The sequence below is a fragment of the Somniosus microcephalus genome, chromosome 4, assembly GCF_052327205.1.
Source record: "Somniosus microcephalus isolate GS21.2 chromosome 4, FLI_Smic_1.0, whole genome shotgun sequence".
NCBI lineage: Eukaryota > Metazoa > Chordata > Chondrichthyes > Squaliformes > Somniosidae > Somniosus > Somniosus microcephalus.
The window spans coordinates 255,599,802-255,625,377 of NC_140990.1; the positions used below are offsets into that span (position 1 = coordinate 255,599,802).

The 25,576-nt window shown below is 44.4% G+C and overlaps 1 protein-coding gene across 3 annotated transcripts in view; it reads right to left on the reverse strand.

Moving 5' to 3' along the window:
* The window catches only part of mettl8 (methyltransferase 8, methylcytidine), a 59,066-nt gene that overhangs the window by 18,643 nt on the left and 14,847 nt on the right, over nt 1-25,576 (reverse strand). For all 3 annotated transcript variants that reach the window (XM_085986264.1, XM_085986265.1, XM_085986266.1), the window contains 2 exons: nt 5,168-5,586; nt 1,102-1,151 (listed from right to left, as the gene is read on the reverse strand). In XM_085986264.1, the coding sequence (XP_085842390.1) occupies nt 1,102-1,151; nt 5,168-5,586 (469 nt within the window). The remainder of the gene's footprint in view (nt 1-1,101; nt 1,152-5,167; nt 5,587-25,576) is intronic.

Sequence of the window (25,576 nt, forward strand, 5' to 3'; positions counted from 1 at the left end):
TTTGACCCCTCTGCTAAGGGAAATAGGTCCTTTCTATCCACTTTATCTAGGCCCCTCATAATTTTATACACCTCAATAAGGTCTCCCCTCAGCCTCCTCTGTTCCAAAGAAAACAAACCCAGCCTATCCAGTCTTTCCTCATAGCTAAGATTCTCTACTCCCGGCAACATCCTTGTAAATCTCCACTGTATCCTCTCTAGTGCAATCACATCTTTCCTGTAATGTGGTGACCAGAACTGCATGCAGTACTCTAGCTGAGGCCTAACTAGTGTTTTATACAGTTGAAGCATAACCCCCCTGCTCTTGTATTCTATGCCACGTCTAATAAAGGCAAGCATTCTGTATGCCTTCTTAACCACCTTATCTACTTGGCCTGCTACCTTTAGGGATCTGTGGACATGCACTCCAAGGTCCCTTTGTTCCTCTACACTACTCAGTGTCCTACCATTTAATGTGTATTCCCTTTCCTTGTTTGCCCTCCCCAAATGCATTACCTCACACTTCTCCAGATTGAATTCCATTTGCCACTGTTCTGCCCACCTGACCAATTTATTGATATCTTCCTGCAGTCTACAGCTTCCTTCTTCAGTATCAACCACACAGCCAATTTTAGTATCATCTGCAAACTTCTTAATCATACCCCCTATATTCAAGTCTAGATCATTGATATGTACCACAAAAAGCAAGGGACCTAGTACTGAGCCCTGCAGAACCCCACTGGAAACAGCCTTCCAGTCACAAAAAACACCCATCAACCATTACCCTCTGCTTCCTGTCTCCGAGCCAGTTTTGAATCTAACTTGACACTTTGCCCTGGATCCCATGGGCTTTTAACTAGCGATATTCTAGCGTAAAAGTGGAAGTTTTCGTCAGTTCAGTGATTTGAATTGCTTGCGGGCTCCAGTGAGTTCTCCTGTGGGGAAGCGTAGAATCACTGACAGCAACTTCTGGATTTCTGAGTTTATCTGCATATGTGCGGACTCCAGAAGTTGCTGTTAGTTTCAGAGGAATAATAATGGCAAACGCTGACAGTTTCACCGTCATAACTACTGCAAAAATCTGGGCCTATAATTTTCGATTTAGTATCTATGCTTTACTTACCGAATTTCACCCAGGATAGGAAAAACACTGTTCCCAGCACCACATCCAACCTGATGATACCAAAATCAAGCACAAATTTTCAGTTTTTACCAGCTTGTTTTTTGTGTTTAACTCCTAAAGCAAGGTACAAGTGCAGGCCTAGCCAGCCAGCGACGCCCACATCCCATCAATGAATAAAAAAAAAGTAACACATGTACGACTGGGAAATACATTTCAAACATATTGGCTCAGTGGGCAAAGTCTGAATCACACAGACTAAGGATTCAATCCCTGGTCTATGCTTTGGTAGTTGACTTCAGGCAGGGACTACAGCATTATCTTCAGCACCTTTAGGCTAGGGAAGAGGATAGACAGGCCAGAATTACCTCTCTTGAATTCTATATATGTGTGTATATTTGTACATTATAAACGTTCCAGTGACCCCTGTTGGAAAGAGTCTGTGAGGGAGCTGGGTGAGGACAGGACTCATTTTGGTAATCTACTCATACTCAGACATGAAGGATAGCCGATCAGATAAAGCACTGGAGGGCTGCTGAAGCTTGTAGAATCATAAGTCAGTGCCTTCAGTAGAGCAGGAGAGAAAAGGCCAAATATTCATTTAAAAAAGTGTGGGCAACATTTTTATTTATAAGACCAAAGATCAATTGATAAGAACATAGTTAAAATTGTTTAAATAAAAATATTTTTTCTGCCTATTTAAACTAAAAAATGATCTGCGTACTTACAGTATATAAATTAGTTTAATAGCCTATCCGAATTTACACAGCTGCATACTGTGCACCTTAACTGAGGCTATCAAACTGCAGTGATAAAATCAATTAATGAAAGAGGCACAATTACATATGACCAGGACTTCTGTTTTAAATAACAGCATATTAATCCAGAAAATATAACATAACAAATATGGATGTTAAGGAAGATAGTGGCCCGTAATTTCCGATTGCAGGCCTCCCGTGGGCGGGGGCCTGCGATCTGGAAAAATCTGCGCCCTTACCGGAGGGCTTCCAGAACGCACACACTTCCGATGCTGGGTCTCACCAAACTCCAAGTGCGCAGGGCCCACGTATTCCAGGGGCGCATGTAGTTCGCAGCCAATCACAGAAGGGAATCTCCCTTCACACATTTGACAGGAAGACCTGTCAAATATATGAATGGAGATCAATGAAAAAACATAGTAAAACTTTAAATAATTTTTCTTTTAAATCACATGTTTAAAATTACTTGAAATTACAATAAATCAAGTATTTTAAACAAAAATTTAATTTTTTGAAAAAAAGAATTAAAGTATTTTACGGGGCTAAGAATAAGCTTACCATTTTTTAAAGTACAGTATTTTAAAATGATAAATCAGTGAAAAAATGTTTTTCCCTTTTTTTCCCCTACTCTTATCCTGGCAAAAGCAGGCCTTACGCCTGCTTTTACCAGGCGTAAGAATTGTAAGGGTTTTCTGCGGGCGGCGTGTCTCCAAAAAGCAGGAATTTCCGCCCGCAGAGGCCCTTCTCCAGGGCAGCTGGAGGATCTGTCAAGACCTTTCTTGACAGATCGGAAATGCCGGTTTTCAGCGCATGCGCTGTGCATGCCTGAAACCGGCATTTCCGATGTCCATACGGGTGGGTACACAGCACGTACCCACCCGTAGGGATTGGAATATCCGGCCCAAGACAATTATTCTGGTCAGCAGGTTATCAATTAATTGAGAGTATTTTTTGTAAATAAAATATCTTATTTTCAGAGCAGTTCTATTGGATTAACAATTCTCATTCTTTCATTAAATGAGTGTAACTCAATTGTTCTTTCCATTGGATAAGATTGAATTTAGAAATCTATCTTACTCAATAAAATCTGAATATGAAACATGTTCGATTCTTTAGTTTGTGCAAATTAAACCATCATTATTGATTCACACTTTTGTTTTTAACAAGCTTAAATTTGTACTCTTTTGCCATTCATTTTGGGTAGAATTACTAGCATGGATTTAAACAGGCTGCAAATAGCATACAAAGCAATGCAACCAAAAGTAAGCCAAAACAAAAAACTTTAAATATTTAGAATTTGCTAATATATACAAAATATATTACATCATGACGCACATTAAGAATCAGTGATTTACAAAAAGCTCACCCTCATATTAAAGGTTTGATGGGAAAAATGTTCCACCACTAGTTCAATGGAATTACAAACCACCAGGCATGAACAAAATACTTGTATAATTATTAATAATCCTGAGGTATAAAACAGCTACATGAACAAACAGTACTAAAATCAGAAAACCTTATTGACAACTGTTCAAAAAAGTCAAATTTCATAAACGTGGGCTTCTGGAACCCAGAATGGCTGCATTTATGTCGAGATGGCTGTAAGTTATGCAGTGTCCATGAATGCTTCTTATTTCTCAATTACTTCCTATTTCAAATATTCATTGTGCATGCTAAGTCTTTGGTCTCTCAATTCATACTGAACACTGTAACAGTACTACCTGCAGATAAAATACTTTAGTATCCAGCAAAGTACATAAATTAAAGCATATACATGGAAGGGTAATCTTAACCAGAAGGAAGAGAAGTTAGAAAATGGCAAGAAATGAACTTGCTGTGGTAATAAAATGATAAAAGAATGAGTAATTAAAGTTAAAGAAGTAAAGTAAAATAAAAATGTAGAGGGAGAATGAAAGGAAAAACGAATGAAAGAAAATACCTATATACACAAATTAAAAAAAATATACAGGAAACAAGTAGAAAAAAAGTCAGAGTTGAAAGTACAAGCAAGCTATGCAAGCTAGTGTAACACAAATTAGCAGGCTTATTGTTTGATTTACAAACCGGCTTCTTCAGCAGCTATTACTGCATTGCTGTCAGGTGCAAGATACCATTGCAAATATCCCATCCTTTAGTTTACAATTATAGTGTGCAGCCATGACTTTATATTTAAATAAAATATTTTGGTCAACTGTTGTGTCATTTATTTACATGGTTGGCTTGTGCATTTTGTCCCCCCAGCAGAATGACAGTTATCTAATGTTATTTTGTGGCAGCACTGAGACCAACTGTACACTCCCACCGCCACTGCCACCACGGCTGAGATCAGCTAACTCAGCACACAGCAGGAATCAAACCTGAAACTTTGCTGGTCTGTATGGCCTAAAGGTTGTGTATTTATTCATCACACCAATGGGAGACTCCTTTTTTTTTTTAAATCCTCATTTTGCTTTTTTGGGGTTTCTTTGTGCCAACCCTCTACTAGAACAACTCTGTAACTAACTGGTAGGAGATCCAACAAAGATGTCAGAGGGATTTTTGCTCTGATTCTTATCTCCCTTACTGCAAGAAGCACCAAACTTCTGCTTAGCACCCCTTCATAACAGCATAGCTCATACTGAGTAATCATCACATGGGAATGGAACAATAGTTCATCTTGCCATTCTGTGGTAGAAGGCAACCACAATGCTTGACATTCAAGGTCAAATCTCCTTATTGGCCAAGTTTTGCTAGCTCTGAACCAGGCTACTAGGTGGACTTAAAGGTAGCACAAGAGCAAGGCCTAGCTTGCAGAAGTACAGATCACATCAGTATGTAATGGAGCCATGCTAACTCTGGGCACCAACACTTCAAAACATCTTGCTCATCCTATTTTAAGAAGAAAGTGAATTGGCAAGGGAAGGGAAGGTAGAGAAAAGAGAGGGAGGGAAGTGATCTGCAAACCGACAACTTGAGAGTGGGGTTAGGGTTAGGGTTGGGGTTGCAGAGTGGGGTCACTGACTCTTGGAAATGTGTTGCTACAGTTGCTCTGAGAATATACTGCAATGATAATTTTTTTTTTTGAAATTTGTATATTAAACAGAATGTTATGTGAACCTATTGAACCTGGCTGAAAATGCAGATACAAAAGCAAAATACTGCGGATGCTGGAAATTTGAAATAAAAACAGAAAATACTGCAAGTACTCAGCAGGTCAGGCAGCATCTGTGGAGAGAGAAACAGAGTTAACGTTTCAGGTCGACAACCAGACATTGGCAATATACAGACAATAGTCTCTCAATAGCCTAGTTAAACCTGTTTTGCAAAGATACCTCAAAAATTCTGAAGGTGAAATCGATACCAGGAAAATATCCTGGATTCCTCTGTCTGTCTGTCCTGTTCCAGTCTTGTTTTTTATGTTCCAAGTCTGTGCCATTACTTGTTCTCTTTGTTCCTTCTACAGAGTTTGCTTTCTGTATAGTTTCAGAACATTTTTGTTCAGCATGTGTCCTGTTAAAACCATCCAACTTTGCTTGTTCTGGACTTGGAGAATACTGTGCTTGCAAGGAAACACAAGAACTAAGTATGGAAATACTTGTTGGCTCTTTGACCACTTCATTCCAACTGAGTGTTCTGTCTGGAAAGAGTTCAGGAAACTCTAGGAACAACCACCTGCGGTCTTTGAAGAATTTATTTTGATGCGTTCTGTAGAATTCATCCCAGTAGTTACTGGCACCTTTCTCATATTTGACTGCAGCAACAAATTGTAGTAAAACAGAAAAAGAAAACAAAATTAATCTATTAAAGCCATGTCAGCATCCTGGTGACTGGTTTGAAACTGCAATCGCAAGACTAGCGGATCTATGGAGCTGTAACATGGTAAATTTAAAAGCTTAAGCCCCAAAAAAACAAAGCATTGCAATAATGGTGGAATATATAGTTTCAAAAATCCTATATGACAGCTTAAAAAAAACATTAGATTGCATAAGTTACATTTTTCCAGTTAGAAGTACAACCCAAGGTACAGGAAACTTTGGTTTATCCAGAGGTTGTATGTCCGGAAACCTCGATCTAACGGCAGAAATCAGCAGCCGTTTTGTTAGGTTTTTTTTCTTTTTTTTTCTTCTCCTAGCATTTTTTTAAACAGTCAGTCTCTGGAAAGCCTCTCTGAAGCTGTTGCTAAGCTACAGAGACGCTTCCAAGGTACGGGCTGACTGTTTACAAGCTGTTGCTAAGCAACAGTGTTTGTTGTCAGATACGGAGATGAAAACCTCTGTATCCTTCAACATTAGCGCTGGTCTGTCCGGAAGGTTTCATAGATCGGCATCACACCGGTGCCGGATATCGCGAAGTTTCCTGTATATATTAGCATTTATTTTAGGAGTAAAAGTGTTTTCCATGTAATCTACACCTTTATTTTAAGTATATTTTGCAACCAAATGACTTCAATACAGACAACCGTACATTACCATTTCATTTAGAGATATAGCAGTTGTGGATTCAAGGAAAAAGATACAAAAGTTATAGCAAAAATGTCATATCTATGCAGAATGATGTCTATGACTGGATAGCTATGCACTACCAGGGTAAATTGTTCCAGGATATACACAAACCATGATCCCACCAAAATTTCTGGTGTACATAACGTAGTTCAGCTGGTTTCTTTGGAAATTCACTAAAAAGGAAATAGGTACATACCAAAAATGCCAATTCTGCTGACATTTTTGACATTATGTAAATATTTCCCTTTTAGCATTTGTTTGAATACAAAATAATTGCTTTCTTCTTGGTTGTAAGCATTGGATTGTATACAAAATAATTTGAAACTGATTCCTTTAAACATATGCAAGAAAATCTCTGCATGCATTTAATGTGATTATTCTATCTGATAAATTTGCTACAAAAGATTTCTGGAAGTCTGGTCTTCTGCATTATACTTATCAAGAAAAGCAAAAGTTAAGTGCAGCATTCCAGTACTACATAGCTACACCACAATGAGAATGAAAATTTGGCATTTATTATTCAAAAATTGGCACCGCTTTTATTAAAGAAATCCAAAAAGACTGAGGGCTGGATTTTCCTCACCTCGGCGGGTCTAGGACAGACGAAGTCGGTGGAGGGTCCTGACCCCGCTGTTGTCTCCATCCCGCTCTGGAAAATTATTTTCCGTTGATGGGGCTTGTTAAGCCCGCCCAGTGCGTTTCCCACGCCAATTAGAGGAAGCGGGTCTGGTGACGTCATTCATGACACGTCATCAGCCAGTTTCCTTAAAGGGACTGTGGCCAACTTTCTTTTGACATTTGTGCAGTCAGTGTTCTACAGCATTGAGGTGCTGCAAACACCAACAATGACTGCACAGAGGGGCAGGGCTGCACCCAGGTTCTCCCATGACTCCCTCCATGTGAGTCAGAAGGTTGTGGGTTCAAGTCCCACTCCCGGAAATAGTGGAGAATGAGGAACTGAAAGATATTAGTATTAGTGAAAAAATAGTACTAAAGAAATTAATGCGACTGAAAGCCGATAAATGCCCTGGACCTGATGGCCTACATCCTAAGGTTTTGAAAGAGGTGGCTATAGAGATAGTGGATGCATTGGTTGTCATTTTCCAAAATTCTATAGATTCTAGAATGGTTCCCGTGGAAGGTAGCAAATGTAACCCCACTATTTAAGAAAGGAGGGAGAGAGAAAATGGGGAACTACAGACCAGTTAGTCTGACATCAATAGTAGGGAGAATGCTAGAATCTAGTACTAAGGACGTGGTAACAGGGCATTTAGAAAATACAGGTAGACTATCCTTTATCCGAAAACCTCGGGACCAGCCGTGTTTCGGTTTTCGGAAAATTCCGGATTTCGGAAGGTATTTTATAAGACTGGGAAATTTGTCGGGGGTGGGTCGGCAGGGGTCCGTGGGGGGGGGGGGGTCCGCGGGGGTGTCGGCGGGAGTTGGGGTCGGCGGGGGTCGGGTCGTGCACCACTCTGGTCATGTCGTGCGCACGACTTACGCTGAACGAAAAAACCTTCGGTTTTTAGAGGGTTTCGGTTTTCGGAAGTTCGGATAAAAGGTAGTCTACCTGTAATAGGATTGGGCAGAGTCAACACGGATTTATGAAAGGGAAATCGTGTTTGACAAATCTGTTAAGAGTTTTTTGAGGTTGTAACTAGCAGAATAGATAAGGGTGAACCAGTGGATGTGGTGTATTTGGATTTTCAGAAGGCATTTGATAAGGTGCCACACAAGAGGTTATTAAACAAAATTAGGGCTCATGGGATTGGGGGTAATATACTAGCATGGATTGAGGATTGGTTAACCGACAGAAAACAGAGAGCAGGAATAAACGGGTCATTTTCAGGTTGGCAGGCTGTAACTAGTGGGGTACCGCAATGATCAGTGCTTGGGCCTCAGCTATTCATAATCTATATCAATGATGATTTGGATGAGGGGGAAAAATGTAATATATCCAGGTTTGCTGATGATACAAAGCTGGGTGGGAATGTAAGTTGTGAGAAGGATGCAAAGAGGCTTCAAGAGGATGTGGTTGTGGTGATTGAAGGTAAATCATCACAGTCCCAGGACATCATTGCAGGAGTTCCTCAGGGCAGTGTCTTAGGCCCAATCATCTTCAGCTGCTTCATCAATGACCTTCCCTCCAACATAAGGTCAGAAATAGGGATGTTCGCTGATGAGTGCAGAGTGTTCAGCGCCATTCACAACTCCACAGATAATGAAGCAATCCATGCCGCATACAACAAGACCTGGACAACGTTCAGGCTTGGGCTAATAAGTGGCAGGTAACATTCGCGCCACAGAAGTGCCAGGCAATGACTATCTTCAACAAGCGAGGGTCTAACCACCACCCCTTGACATTCAATGGCATTACCATCGCCGAATCCCCCACTATCAACATCCTGGGGGTCACCATTGACCAGACACTTAACTGGTCCAGCCACATAAATACTGTGGCAACAAGAGCAGGTCAGAGACTAGGTATTCTGCGGTGAGTGTCTCACCTCCTGACTCCCCAAAGCCTTTCTACCATCTTCAAGGCACAAGTAAGGAGTTTGATGAAATACTCGCCACTTGCCTGGATGAGTGCAGCTCCAACAACACTCAAGAAGCTCAACACCATCCAGGACAAAGCAGCCCACTTGATTGGCACCCCATCTACCACATTAAACATTCACTCCCTCCACCACCGGCGTACCGTGGCTGCAGTGTGTACCATCTACAAGATGCACTGCAGCAACTCGCCAAGGCTTCTTCGGCAGCACCTCCCAAACCCGCGACCTCTACCACCTAGCAAGACAAAGGCAGCAGGCGCATGGGAACACCACCGCCTCCTCCAAGTTCCCCTCCATGTTACACACCATCCTGACTTGGAAGTATATCACCGATCCTTCATCGTCACTGGGTCAAAATCCTGGAACTCCCTACCTAACAGCACTGTGGGAGTACCTTCACCACACGGACTGCAGCGGTTCAAGGTGGCGGCTCACCACCACCTTCTCGAGACCAATTAGGGATGGGCAATCAATGCTGGAAATGCCAGCAACGCCCACATCCCATAAACGAACAAAAAAAAATATGGACAAGCCAAGTGAGTGGGCAAGAACATGGCAAATGGAATACAATGTGGAGAAATGTGAAGTTATCCACTTTGGTAGGAAAAATAGAAAAGCAGAGTATTTTTTTTAATGGTGAGAGATTGGGAAATGTTGGTGTTCAGAGGGACCTGGGTGTCCTTGTACACAAATCACTGAAAGTTAACCTGCAGGTACAGCAGGCAATTCGGAAAGCAAATGGTATGTTGGCCTTTATTACAAGAGGATTTGAGTATAAGAGTAAAGACGTCTTACTGCAATTATATAGGTTCCTGCTAAAACTACATCTGGAGTATTGTGTACAGTTTTGGTCTCCTTGCCTAAGGAAGGATATACTTGCCATAGAGGGAGTGCAACGAAGGTTCACCAGACTGATTCCTGGGATGGGGGGATTGTCCTATGAGGAGAGATTGAGTAGGCTAGGCCTATATTCTCTCGAGTTTAGAAGAATGCGAGGTGATCTCATTGAAACATACAAAATTCTGACAGGGCTTGACAGGGTAGATGCAGGGAGGATGTTTCCCCTGGTTGGGCAGTCTAGAACCAGGGGTCATAGTCTCAGAATAAGGGGTCGGCCATTTAGGACTGAGCTGAGGAGATATTTCTTCACTCAGAGGGTGGTGAATCTTTGGAATTCTCTACCCCAGAGGGCTGTGGAGGCTCAGTCGTTGAGAATATTCAAGACAGAGATAAATAGATTTTTGGATATTAAGGGAATCAAGGGATATGGGGCTAGTGCAGGAAAGTGGAGTTGAGGTAGAAGATCAGCCATGATCTTATTGGATGGCAGAGCAGGCTCGAGGGGCCAAATGGCCTACTCCTGCTCCTATTTCTTATGTTATGTTCTTATTGGATTGTGTTGTAAATCAGGTTATACATATAATCTGGATTCACAGTTATTTATATCGTTGCATTTGTGGTCTGCACAAAGCAGGATTAAACGGAGTGGACTTGAACAGAGTGCTTTGGTTAGGCATTTGGAAAGAGTGGGAATTCGGAGACGAGAGGGAAGGAGTTGTTGCTTTTTGCCTACACTACTTGCAGTGCTTTGTGTTACAGGTAGATATTTAATTTCAGTACCCTTAACTTAATCTAGATCAAATAAGTATTCAGGAAACTACACTGTAAACTGAGTTACCTAATTACAAATGTAATTACATTTAATTAAACAAATAAAGGTCATATAGGGATGTCAGTGCAGGCGGTGTGCCGCAACTGCAGCACGTGGGAGTTTGTGGAGAGCATTGTGATCCCAGACTACCACGTTTGCAGTAAGTGCCTGCACCTTGAGGAACTTCAGCTCAGAGTTTTTGAGCTGGAGTCTGAGGTGCAGACATTGCGGGACATCAGGGATGGGGAGAGTTACCTGGACACTTTGATCCAGGAGACAGTCACACTCCTTAGGTTAGGTAGTGGTACAGGTCTGGTTAGTGGTCAGGGATAGGAGGGTGTGACTCCAACTCAGGAAGGTAATAGGACCACAGGTGTAGTGCTGGAGGAGTCTCAGCCTTTGCCCTTGTCCAACAGGTGTGAGGTTCTTGCTGCCTGTGCAGATGAGGGAATAGCCTATAGGATGGATGAGCAGGCTGACCATGGTGCAGGAGCCATTCAACTGGGGGGAGTGAAAGGGGATGTAGTTGCTGTAGTAACCTGGGAGGTTATGAGTAACCTGATCCACCAGGTGGTGCTGTGGCAATTGCGTTGTGTCCGTGTGTTAATAGAGACACTGAAGACGGGAGTTGGTTTCACAGGTGTTTACTGAACAAAGTCTGGAGGGGAACTAACTGATACAACACAATATACAGGCTTATATGGCCCGAGTGGCCATTACCGGCATTACAGTACACAGGGGGCTCTTAAAGGCACATACACTACAATTCCTCCCCTTTTAGCTAACCAGTACATAATATTTTAAGTAATCATTAATTACATGTTACAAGAAAAATAATCTACACATTGCTACAGTTAATCAATTATAAGTCAGTCTCTCTGGAGGCTTCCTGACTCGGTCCGGATAACGCCTCGGTGGTGTAGTAGGTTCTTTTGGCAAGGCTGATTCGGCTTGAATGCCAGTGTCGGTTTCATCGGGTTCCAGTATCCCCGGATCGGAGGTAGATACTATGGGTATCTCTACTTCATCATTAGGCGTATAGAGTTGTGGTGTAGGTTGTCCCTTTTCGGATGACTCTATGATCTGGTCAGCATGGCACCTTATTATGCTTTCTCCAATGTCCACGGTATACATCAGCGGTCCTAGTCGTGTGCAGATAGTTCCAGGCTGCCATTTCTCAGTACGGTAGTCCCGGGCCAAAACTTGTTGACCTATCTGGAAGGTTCTAGTTGGCCTTTCATTCATGCCTTGAAATTGCCGGTTCTCCACGTCCCTTCTGATGTTTGGCTTGATCAAATCCAGCTGGCATCTTAGGCTTCTATTGAAGAACATCATGGCGGGAGTTTGGTTTGTAACCATATGTGTTGCATTCCTGTATGCAAACAAGAAGTTATCCACCTTATGCTGAAGTTTTATGTCTTCATTACCCATGGCCTTTGTGGCCTTCTTGAAGGTCTGGACAAACCTTTCAGCTAATCCATTGGTGGCGGGATGGTATGGGGCGGATGTGTAGTGCTTAACCCCATTGTTTTTTTTAAGAACTTTCTGAATTCTTCGGACACAAATTGCGGTCCATTATCAGAACAGATCTGTTCAGGCAGCCCATTCCTGGCAAATATGGTCCTTAATACTGTGATGGTTTTTTCCGTGGTGGTGGAGGACATCTTTATTACCTCCGGCCACTTGGAGTGTGCATCAACCGCGATTAAGAACATTGAGTCCATAAATGGACCAGCAAAGTCGATGTGTACCCTTTGCCATGGAGATGAGGGCCACTCCCATGGATGTAGAGGGGCTTGTGGTGGAGCGTTTTGGACCTACTGGCATCCTAGGCAGCTCTTGGTCATTTCTTCGATGTCTCCATCGATACCTGGCCACCATACAAACGCCCTGGCTAGGTTCTTCATTTTCACTCCACCCAGATGCCCCTCGTGAAGCTCCTTTAGCACTTTATCCTGGAGTTTGGGTGGAATCACCACTCTGGATCCACACATCAAGGTTCCTCGGCACACTGACAGCTGTTCTCTTTGCGAGAATGCTGGCAACAGTGGTTCGCCATGTGCTGGCCATCCCTTCACTGTTAAATCGTAGACCCGTGAGAGAGTCGGGTCATTTCTAGTCTCCCTTTCAATGGCAGAATTTGTTACTGGTAGACATTCGACTATGGTAGAGTGGAAAATCTTCACTGGGTCTACGGTAGGTGCCTCTTCTACCGTTGGCAACGGTAGGAGCGATAAACCATCAGCATTCCCATGCTGTTTTGATCCTTTGTATTCTATGTTATATTGGTGTGCCCCTAGAAAAAGGGACCACCTCTGTAGCCTTTGCGCTGTCATAATGGGAACACCCTTTTTAGGGTTGAATATGGAGATGAGGGGTTGATGGTCAGTCAACAAGGTAAATTTTTGTCCGTGTAGGTAATGGTTGAATTTCTTCACTCCCCATACCAGGCTGAGTGCTTCCCTGTCGATTTGGGCATTGTTACGCTCAGCTGAGTTCAATGAGCGTGACGCAAAAGCTATCGGCCGTTCCGAGCCATCAGGGAATTTATGCGATAATACCGCTCCTACGCCGCAAGGGGATGCATCGCACGCCAGTCTGATTGGCAGTGATGGGTTGTAATGAGCCAAAACTTCTTTGGACGTGATTAAGTCTTTGCATTTATGGAAGGCACGTTTACAGTCTTCGCTCCATTTCCAAATTACTCCTGTTTGTAGCAGTTCATTAAGAGGGTGCAGAAGAGTTGATAAGTTCGGTAAAAATTTATGATAGTAATTTATTAATCCCAGGAACGACCTTAATTGTGAAACATTTTCAGGTGCTGGGGCTTTTATGACCGCTTCAATTTTTTCAGGTGACTTATGCAACCCTTCCTTATTAATTATGTGGCCACAATATGATATTTGATTCTGGAAAAATTCGCACTTGGGGCGATTTGCTCGTAGGCCCCGTTCTCTCAGCCTAGTGAGCACCTGCTCCAAATTGGCAAGGTGCTCGTTGTCATTTTCTCCTGTTACAAGGATGTCGTCTAGGTAGCATTGAGTCCCCGGAATCCCTTGGAGGACTTGCTCCATAGCTCTTTGCCAGATAGCTGGAGCGGATGCTACTCCGAAAACCAGTCGATTGTACTGGTATAGGCCTTTGTGTGTATTTATCGTGAGATACTTTTTAGAGGCCTCTTCAACCTCCATCTGTAGATATGCCTGTGCCAAGTCAATTTTGGTGAAACGTTTCCCTCCGGATAGTGAGGCGAAAATATCTTCTATCCTCGGAAGAGGATACTGTACCGTGTGAAGGACCGGGTTTACAGTCACCTTGAAGTCTCCACAGATGCGAATTTTTCTCTGTTCTTCAGATTTATCATTATTCAACGTTTTCTTCATGACTGGGACGATGGGTGTTGCCCACTCGCTCCAATCTATTTTGGATAATACGCCTGCCTTTTCCAAATTCTCCAGCTCTGCCTCGACTGCTGGACGAATTGCGTATGGCACCGGTCTTGCCTTAAAAAACTTGGGAATTCAAATCAAATCAAATCAAATCAACTTTTATTGTCATTGTTAGTGCACAAGTGCAGTACAACGAAATGTAGGCTTGCGGCTCCCTAGAGTGTACATTTGGATTAAGACATTTAAACATTCAACATACATTTGGCTTGTAGTATATTAACATAAATATAACCATAATAAAGTGCATTGGCAGATGTGCAGGCTTTAGAGTTTATTTGTGGAGTTCAGTAGGATGACAGCCCTGGGAAAGAAGCTGTTCCTAAATCTGGTCGTACGGGTGCGAATGCATCTGTAGCGTCTCCCAGACGGCAGGAGGGCGAACAGACTGTGGCTGGGGTGGGTAATGATGATGGACCGTGACCTCCGTAGACAGCGTTTCTGGTATATGTGCTCTATGGTCGGTAGCCGGGTGCCGGTAATGCGTTGGGCAGTTTTGACTACCCGCTGCAGGGCTTTCTGGTCATAGTAGCTACAGCTGCCATACCATACTGTGATACAGTTTGTCAGGATGCTCTCTATTGTGCAGCGGTAAAAGTTAGAGAGGATCAGGGGTGACAGATTACATCCCTTCAGCCTCCTTAGGAAATATAGGCGCTGCTGGGCCTTCTTCACCAGAGAGAGGAGGTGTTGAGGGACCAGGAGAGGTCTTCCGTGATGTGGACTCCGAGGAACTTAAAGCTGTCCACCCTTTCCACCACAGCCCCATTGATGTGGATGGGGGTGTGACTTCCGCCTTTGGACTTCCTGAAGTCCACAATGATTTCTTTTGTTTTCTTGGTGTTAAGGGCCAGGTTGTTATCGGCGCACCACTTCACGAGATGCTGGACCTCCTCCCTGTAGGCTGACTCATTGTTGTTGGTGATCTGGCCTACTACCGTGGTGACATCCGCAAACTTGATGATGGTGTTGGAACCCTTAACAGCCACACAGTCGTGCGTGAAGAGGGAGTAGAGGAGGGGGCTCAGCACACATCCTTGTGGGGCCCCCGTGTTCAGGGTCGGGAAGGTGTGGTTACCTAATTTGACAGACTGGGGTCTGTTTGTTAGGAAGTCCAGGGTCCAGTTGCAGAGGGAAGTGTTCAGGCCAAGAGTTTGGAGTTTGGTGGCCAGCTTGTTGGGGACGATAGTGTTGAATGCTGAGCTGTAGTCTATGAACAGCATTCTGATGTAGGTCTCCTTACCATCTAGGTGATTCAGTGCCGAGTGTAGAGCAGTTGTGGTTGCATCCTCCGTTGATCTGTTTGCACGATAGGCAAACTGGTGTTGGTCAAGGGAGGCAGGAATTGCCACATCTTCCACTTTTATTGAGGCGGTGATGCCTTTCAAGGTTCCTAGTTTCTCTTGAAACACTTCTTTGGCGTTGGCCAAGATGTCTTTTAATCATTCAGGTATGATATCATTTTTTTCCTTACTGGTCACCATCAGTGCCTGAATGGAGTGCCAGTCTAAACGTATTTTCCTGATCCATTCACGTCCCAACAGCGGTGGACCACCATCTTGTAGAACGTATAAATACAACTTTTGTATTTCCTTGCCGTTGTATACAACAGGCACCCTTATTTTTCCTTTGGGGTATACTTTCTGCCCCGTATATGTTTTCAAGATTATGGATGTGTCTTTTTAAGGTATATGCGGAAATAGCCGCTCGTAATCCCGTCGATTTATGACGGTCAGAGCTGATCCTGTATCTAGCTCCATTTTAACTGGGGACCCTGCTATCGTGAGGGTAACCCAAATGGTCTGGTAATCTTCTTTGGCAATTACATTATGTAATTTGAGACAGCTTAGTCTCTTGTTTTCGGAGTCGCTATCACTCTTCTGGTCTTCGGAGCTACTGTCCGTCATCATTTGTACCTTTCTGTACTTTTCTTTATTGATTTTTTTTTTCCCTGTCCGTGGATTTTTTTTGTCCAGATCGGCATACCCGTGCAATGTGTCCAATCTTTCCGCATTGCCTGCATGCTTTGTCCTTGAACCAGCAGTCCCTCTGGTCATGGGTGGATCTGCCGCAGCGATAACATCTCTCAAAACCCTGTGTCATTTCATGGGTGCCGAAGTCCTGTGTCTTTTGTTGTATCTCTGCAGCTCCTCTTGCGGCTGCTTCGTATGATACAGCCATACTGAAAGCCTTGGCCAGTGTTAAATCTTTCTTAGAAAGCAGCCTTTTCTGTGTTCCTTCACTTAGGAGACCACAGACGAATTTGTCTCGAAGATAATCTGCTAGTCCTGCCCCTAATTGGCAGTGCTTTGATAGCTTTCTTAATTCGGTGAGGTAATCAGCATTACTTTCATTCTTGTGTTGACTCCTCTTGAAGAATTTGAATCGTTCCGCTATCAGCAGCGATGTTGGGTTTAAGTGCTCCTGTAGGGTATCAACAATTTCTTTAAAATTCTTGTCCTTTGGTTTGGCTGGAGTGATTAAGTTTCGTAACAGCCCGTATGTCTTTGCGCCCATTAGATTTAGAAGTACTGACGCTTTTTTTTCATTTTCTATTCCATTTGCGGTGCAATATACCTCCATTCTTTCCACATATGTGGTCCAATCCTCTATATCGTTATCAAAAGCATCAATATTGCCAGCCTTAGGCATCCTGAAAAAAAAATGGCGCTTCCCGCGCTTTTCTTTCTTTTCTGCAGAAAAGATATGGCGCTTCCCCGCCGCTGCTGCCGATGACAACGCTGTTTTCTGCAGGTTTCCCTTTTTATTTATTTATTTACAGGTGGAGACTCGTTCCCGCCGGACTCTCTCTGCTAGGTCTGAACGCCGACCTGCTTGCAGCGCCAGCCGTCTCCCGAGTGCTCCCTCCCCGTCTGTTACTGCTTGCCTCTGCCTTCGCTGCTTGGCCTCGCTGCAGAGCCAGCAGCTGGAGCCCCAGCCCGACGCCCAGGAAGGATTATTGCAGTACCTGCCACCAGCTCGGCTAGCTGGTGAAACCACAGCTTTTTCTTTTTCTTGCTTTTCTTCGACTTTGGACACCAGAGGAATCGATGTCCTTGAGGTGCTGCCGAATTGCAGGTAAGTCCGTTTCCAATTCGTCGCCACTGTTGTGTCCGTGTGTTAATAGAGACACTGAAGACAGGAGTTGGTTTCACAGGTGTTTACTGAACAAAGTCTGGAGGGGAACTAACTGATACAACACAATATACAGGCTTATATAGCCCGAGTGGCCATTACCAGCATTACAGTACGCAGGGGGCTCTTAAAGGCACATACACTACAAATTGGTCTCCTGAGTTAAGTCTGATCTGTACTGGTTGTACTCTTTGTTTTTGCTGCCTCATGGCAGAAGCTTTTATGTGCAAGTGTTGATTAAACCATGTTACGGAGTTAACCTGTGTTCGTCTCCATCTATGGCCACCTCAAGATACCACATATGGCGACGAGAATAAAGGACGGAAAAGTTTTGGTGGATCAGTCATAGTTAGGGAGTATTCGGAAGAGGTGCTCGGGTTGGTTAGCAAACTAGTCGGAAAAGCACGAAGCTAGGCCGCGGGAGTCGAAACGGAGTTTGATTTTTTTGGCTGAAGTGACCGGACTCCAAGGATGGCAGGAACGGTAGGCTCCGTGGCACCTTTTGACAGCAAGTCGCAGTCTTGGGAGGAGTATTGTGAAATACTGAGCCAATTCTTTATGGCAAACGAGGTGGACAGTGCTGAAAAGAAAAGGGCCATTTTACTGAGTTGTGTGGGAGCGCAAACCTATACACGGATGAGGAATCTGCTGAGCCCGGAGCGGCCAGGAGAAAAATCTTTTGACGAGTTGGTGAGTCTACTAAAGTATCATTTCAATCCGAAACCTAGTGAAATAGTACAGAGATGTAAATTCAATTCGAGGATTAGGAGGCCGGAAGAAAGCGTCACTGAGTATGTGGAGGAGCTTCGGAAGCTCGCACAGGACTGTAATTTTGGAAATGCGCTCACAGTCATGTTAAGGGACAGACTAGTATGCGGAGTTAACGATGACAGTATACAGCAAAGGTTGCTGTCAGAAGAAGGATTAACGTTTGAGACGGCACTTAAAAAAGCACAAGCCATGGAGACGGCTAACAAGGACATTAAGGACTTAAACAGCATGAGCAAGGAGAAATGGAGTAAACCAGTGGGAGGAGCGGTTTTCAAGATGGAAGCTGGCGCGAAAAATCCACCAGTCGGGGTTGGGGATTGTTACCGATGTGGCGGGACAAGCCATTATGCAAAGGACTGCAGGTTTGCAAAGGCAAAGTGCCACAATTGTGGAAAAATAGGGCACTTAAAGAAAGTCTGTAAAAGGGCAGTGAGTGAGAGAAGCAGTGCTAAAGGGGCAAAGCATGCTAAAGGGGGGAGGGAGAAGTACACAAAGCGGGCAAATTACATACAAGAGGAGGAAGAGTCTAGTGAGGAGGTTTTCACTATATACAGTATAGACACTTCAAGGCCCAACGTACCCCCTCTCACTCAGTATTTGATAGTGAACGGAGGTCAAGTAAAGTTTGAGATTGACACCGGATGTAGTGTAACCATAATGTCGCAGACTGAGTACGCCAAGCTATGGGGGGAAGCAAAAGTACCAGAGCTAGGTACATGCCCCATTAGTCTCAAAACCTACACAGGATAGAAGGTGGACATTTTGGGGGCGGCCGAAGTACAAGTGGAACACAAAGGAGTCACCAAAGAGCTTACGGTGGTAGTGGTAGCAGGGTCAGGGCCAAACCTGTTAGGGCGAGGGTGGATCAGTGAGTTGAGTGTGGACTGGCAGGCAATGAATAAAATGGAGGACAGTACAGAGGCACTGCAAGAAGTGCTGATGAAGCATGAGTTAGTGTTCAAGGACAAACTGGGCACCTTAAGGGGAGCCACAGCCAAGATTCATGTAGCCAGTGATGCCAATCCTCGTTTCTTTAAACCAAGGTCGGTACCTTTTGCAATGAGAACCAAGGTTGAGACGGAACTAGATCGCCTGCTAAAGGACAAAGTAATAGAACCAGTGAAATTTTCAGACTGGGCGGCACCAATAGTCCCGGTATTGAAGCCCGACGGTAACGTAATGGTGTGTGGTGACTATAAGTTAACAGTGAACAGAGTATCATCACTGGAACAGTACCCCATTCCGAGAATGGAGGACATGTTAACATCGCTCGCTGGGGGAGAAAGATTCAGCAAACTGGACATGAGTCATGCGTATCAGCAGATATTGCTAGATGAAGAATCAAAAAAGTTTGTCACGGTGAACACGCACAAGGGGCTGTTCACGTATGCCAGGTTACCATTTGGTGTCAGTTCTAGCCCAGCAATATTTCAACGGGCATTCTGCAGGGCATTCCAAAGGTGGCCGTGTACTTAGATGATATTCTGCTAACAGGAAGTGACGATCAGGGTCACTTAAAAACACTGGACAAAGTGCTACAGCGGCTGGAAGAGGCGGGGCTACGCCTGAAACGGAGTAAGTGTCGTTTCATGGAGAAGGAAGTTACATTCCTGGGACATCGGGTGGATGCCACAGGCCTCCATCCATTACCAGGGAAAGTGCGGGCAGTGCAGGATGCACCTGCACCCACCTCAGTGACTGAACTGAAAGCCTATCTAGGGCTCCTGAATTATTATAATCGGTTTCTTCCAAACTTATCGATGCTGCTGGCACCCCTGCACAAACTGCTGAGAAAGGAGGAGCCATGGCGTTGGGGGCCAGAGCAAGCGAAAGCGTTTCAGCAGTCAAAGGAGCTACTTCAGTCCAGCAGGGTGTTAGTGCATTACGACGAGAAGAAGGAGCTGATAATGTCCTGCGATGCATCACCCTATGGAGTGGGGGCAGTGTTGGCCCACCGCATGCCAGATGGAGCGGAAAGGCCCATCGGGTTTGTTTCACGCACGCTCACAGCTGCGGAAAAGAACTATTCACAGCTTGATAAAGAGGGGTTAGCCATTATATTTGGAGTAAAGAAATTCCATAAGTACATATATGGGAGGAAGTTTGTAATCAGTACTGACCACAAGCCTCTTATTAGCTTACTGAATGAGATGAAAGCGGTGCCTCAAATGGCATCACAGAGAATAATGAGATGGGCAGTAATACTAAGAGCCTATGAATATGTGATCACGTACAGAGCCGGCAAGGAAAACGGGAACGCGGATGCTCTCAGCCGCCTGCCCCTCTCAAAATCTCCTCGCAGTACTTCCCCTGAGGAGCACGTCCTGATGCTGGATCAGGAGATCAGTCCCCTGATGACTTCAGCGCAAATCCAGGGCTGGACAGCCAAGGACCCCGTTCTGTCAAGGGTCCGTGAGTATGTGTTGAAAGGCTGGCCAGATCACTGTGAGGGACCGGAGTTCGCGCCGTACAGACAGAGACAGCACGAGCTCAGTGTCCAAGATGGATGTGTGCTATGGGGAGCACGCATCATAGTCCCAGAGCGGGGACGCTCTACTTTGATGGAACAGTTGCATCAATCGCACCCAGGAATGACTAGAATGAAAGGACTGGCTAGGAGCTACCTGTGGTGGCCTAACTTGGATGCTGAAATTGAGTCAAAGGTAAAGTCATGCACTATAGGTCAGGAACAGAGGAAAGCACCTGCTGGGGCACCACTCCATCCCTGGAAGTGGCCCAGCAAACCCTGGAGGAGAATTCACATAGACTATGCGGGACCTTTTAGGGGCAAAATGTTTTTGGTGCTGGTAGACGCTCACTCAAAGTGGATCGACGTTTATCCAGTGAGCTCTGCAACGACTGATGCCACACTGAATTGTCTCAGGAACAGTTTCAGCACACATGGTATTCCAGAAATGATTGTATCCGACAATGCACAGTGTTTTGTTAGTGAAGGGAGCAAAGAATTCATGGTAAGGAATGGAATCACACGTCACCTCGGCTCCATATCACCCAGCCTCAAATGGGTTAGCCGAGCGAGCCGTGCAGACTTTTAAGGAGCTCATGAGGAAGAGCTCAGGTGACACCCTGGAGACCAAGCTCAATAGAGCCTTGTTTAGTTATCGTATAACACCCCAAGCTACCACGGGGCTTTCTCCGGCTGAGTTGATGATGGGGAGAAAGTTGCGGTGCACGTTAGACCTGATACACCCAGATCTCAAAAGCAAGGTTGAGACAAAACAAACAAACCAAAAAGCGTACCATGACAAACATACTAAAGCTCGCCATATCGCCATAGGGGACTCTGTGTACACCCGGAACTTCGGCTATGGACCTAAATGGATACCAGGACTAATCCAGGACATTACAGGACCTGTGTCGTACTCCGTGTTACTAGGGGATGGTCGAGGGGTTTGCCGGCATGTGGATCAGCTTTTCAGCCGGCAGCAGGGGGAACTGCCTCAGATGGAACAAAGGGCAGTAGAGGAGGCTGTTCCAGGACCCAGCACGGCTTATAAGGTGCCAGGGGACACTGGTACTGCCAGGCCACAGCGGGACAGAGTAAAACCAACATCAGAGACTACTCCAATCTCAAGTGCGCATGAATCTGAGAATCCACCACAAGTGGAATTAAGATGTTCACAAAGGATTCACAAGCAACCAGAAAGACTTATACAAACCTGTTAAATTAGTCAGGGGTTAACCATGGTTAGAGCATACTGGTTAATTAAAACGTAGTACCTAGTAAGGGTTATTGTTTAAGAATTGCATACGGCAATCTTAAGGGGGGGGGGGGGGGGGAGTGTAGTAACCTGGGAGGTTATGAGTAACCTGATCCACCAGGTGGTGCTGTGGCAATTGGTCTCCTGAGTTAAGTCTGATCTGTACTGGTTGCACTCTTTGTTTTTGCTGCCTCATGGCAGAAGCTTTTATGTGCAAGTGTTGATTAAACCATGTTACGGAGTTAACCTGTGTCCGTCTCCATCTATGGCCACCTCAAGATACCACAGTTGCGATAGGGGACAATATAGTCAGGGGGATAGATACTGTTCTCTGCAGCCACGACCGAAAGTTCCGAAGGTTGTGTTGCCTGCCAGGTTTAAAGACATCTCCTCACAGCTGGAGAAGAACTTGGAGGGGAGGGGACGGGAGGGTAGTTAGGGAAGGATCCAGTTGTCGTGGTCCTTATAGGAACCAACGACATAGGTAGAACTAAGAATGAGGTTCTGCTGAGGGAGTTTCAGGAGCTAGGAACCAAATTAAAAAGCTGAACCTCAAAGGTAATCATCTCTGGATTGTTACCTGAGCCACGTGCAAATTAGCATAGGGACAAACAGATTAGAGGTTTAAATGCGTGGCTCAAAGAGCGGTGTGGGAGGAAGGGGTTTCGGTTCATGGGGCACTGGCACCAGTACTGACGAAAGAGGGAACAATTCCGTTAGGATGGGCTCCATTTAAACTGGGCTAGGACTAGTGTCCTGACGAGCCGAATAACTAGGGCAGTAGACAGGGCTTTAAACTAATGAAGGGGGGGTGGGTGAGAGTAAATTTAAAAGCAGCAAGAGAAATGTCAAGGCTCTAGAGCAGAGTAGAGTTTTGGGTAAAAATAAGCAGAGTGGGTCAGGAAGGGACAGAGAGAGTAACAAAGGTAATAAAGCATCAGTGACTAAGGTGACATCAGGGAAAAATAGAAATAAACTAAAGGCATTCGCAACAAAATAGATGAATTAATAACGCAGATAGAAATTAACAGGTTTGATCGCCATAACGGAGACGTGGTTGCAGAGTTGCCATGGTTGGGAACTAAATATTCCAGGATACATAACTTTTAGAAGGGATAGGCAAAATGAAAAAGGAGGAGGGGTAGCCCTGCTAATAAAGGATGGGATAAAGACAGTAGGGAGAAAGGATCTTAGCTCTGAAAATCAACAAGTAGAATCAGTTTGGGTAGAAACAGCAAGGGGCAGAAAACATTGGTGGAAGTTGTGTATAGACTCCCAAACAGTATTTGCAATGTAAGGCAGAGTATAAATCAGGAAATTAGAGGCGCATGTAACAAGGGTAATACAGTAATCATGGGGGACTTTAATCTACATATAGACTGGGCAAACCAAATTTGTAGTAATAGTGTGGAGGACAAATTCATGAAATGTATGCAAGATAGTTTTCCAGATCAGTATGTTGAGGAACCAACTAGGGAACTAGATCTAGTATTGTGCAACGAGAAAGGGTTAATTAATAACCTTGTAGTAAAGGGGCATTTAGGGAAGAGTGACCATAATATGTTAGAATTTTATATTGAGTTTTAAAGTGACCTAATTAAATCCGAAACCAGCGTCTTAAATCTAAACAAAGCAAACTACAGGAAACACTCTTTTTACCGGCACCTAAATAACCGGAAATCTCTCTTAACCGGCAAAATTCAGGAGTAGGTTCAGGTAAGTTTTACGTCATATTAGTGGCCGTGTAAGCGGGGTTCCTGGATCTGTGGCCGTGTAACCGGGGTTCCTGCACCTGTTGCCATGCAACAGGGACGCCTGGATCTGTGGCCGTGTACGGGGCTCTCGTACCTTAGTAAGTATACCTCTTTGTAATCCGGACTTTTTGTTCAACCGGCACCACGCCGGTCCCGTCGGTGCCGGATAAAAAAAAGAGTTTCCTGTACGTGGGTATAAGGGGCGAGTTGGCTAAGGTAGATTGGGAAACTACACTAAAAGGTATGACAGTGGACGAGCAATGGCTAGCATTTAAAGAATTAATACATAATTTACAACAAATATACATCTATTAAGACACAAAAAACCCACAGGAAAAGTGGTCCAAAAGTGGCTAAAAAGAGAAATTAAAGATAGTATTAGATTAAAGGAAGAGGCTTATAATGCTGCCAAAAAGAGCAGTAAGCCTGAGGGTGGGAGGATTTTAGAATTCAGCAGAGGAGGACCAAGAAATGATAGAGAAAGGGAAAATAGAATATGAGAGTAAACTAGCAAGAGACATAAAAACAGACTGTAAAAGCTTCGATAGGTATGTAAAAAGAAAAAGTTTAGCGAAAGTAAATGTGGGTCCCTTACAGGCTAAGACAGGAGAAATTATAATGGGGAATAATGAAATGGCAGAGAAATTAAACAAATACTTTGTGTCTGTCTTCACGGAAGACGACGCAAAAAATTTCCCGGAAATAGTGGACAACCAAGGGTCTAGCGAGAATGAGGAACTGAAAGATATTAGCATTAGTTAAAGTAGTACTAGAGAAATTAATGGGACTGAAAGCTGATAAATCCCCTGGACCCGACGGCCGACATCCAAGGGTTTTGAAAGCGTTGGCTATAGAGATAGTGGATGCAATGGTTGTCATTTTCCAAAATTCCATAGATTCTAGAACGGTAGCTGCGGATTGGAAGGTAGCAAATGTAACCCCACTATTTAAAAAAGGAGAGAGAAAACAGGAAACTACAGACCAGTTAGCCCGACACCAGTAGTAGGGAAAATGGTAGAATCTATTATTAAGGATGTGGTAACAGGGCACTTAGAAAATAATAATAGGATTGGGCAGAGTCAACACGGATTTATGATTTGGATGAGGGGACCAAATGTAATACATAGATACATAGAGATAGGAACAGGAGTAGGCCATTCGGCCCTTCGAGCCTGCTCCGCCATTCAATGAGATCATGGCTGATCTTCGTCTGAGATCATAGCTGATCTTACCAGTTCAGTACCCCGTCCCCGCCTTTTCTCCGTAACCCTTAATCCCCTTAGCCTTCAGAAATATATCCAATTCTCTCTTGAAAATATTTATTGAATTAACCTTCACAGCCCTCTGTGGCAGGGAATTCCACAGGCTCACCACTCTTTGAGTGAAGAAATTCTTCCTCATCTCTGTTTTAAATGATTTGCCCGCTATTTTTAGACTGTGGCCCCTGGTTCTGTGCTCCCCGGCCATTGGAAACATTCTCTCTGAATTCAGCCTGTCCAGGCCTGCCATAATTTTATATGTTTCGATGAGATCCCCTCTCAATCTTCTAAACTCCAGTGAGTACAAGCCCAAACTATTTAATCTCTCTTCGTAGGTCATTCCCGCCATTCCAGGTATCAGCCTGGTGAATCGCCGTTGCACTCTTTCCATGGCAAGAACATCCTTCCGCAGATGGGGCGACCAAAACTGTACACAATACTCCAGATGCGGTCTCACCAGCACCTTGTACAGCTGTAGTAAGGTATCCCTATTCCTATACTCGAACCCCCTTGATATGAAGGCCAACATACCATTTGCCTTCTTAATCGCCTGTTGCACCTGCATGCTCTCCTTCAGTGACTGGTGCACAAGAACACCCAGGTCCCTCTGCACTTCCCCATCTCCCAATCTATTGCCATTTAGATAATAATCTACCCTCCTGTTTTTACCCCCAAAGTGGATAACCTCGCATTTATCCACATTATAGTGCATCTGCCACGTATCCGCCCATTCCCCCAACCTGTCCAAATCGCACTGTAGCCTCCTGACATCCTCATCAGAGCCCACCCCTCCTCCTAGTTTAGTGTCGTCAGCGAATTTGGAAATATTGCATCCAATTCCCTGATCCAGATCATTTATATATATTGTGAACAGCTGGGGTCCCAGGACAGATCCTTGCGGCACCCCGCTGGTCACTGCCTGCCACTCCGAAAACGAGCCGTT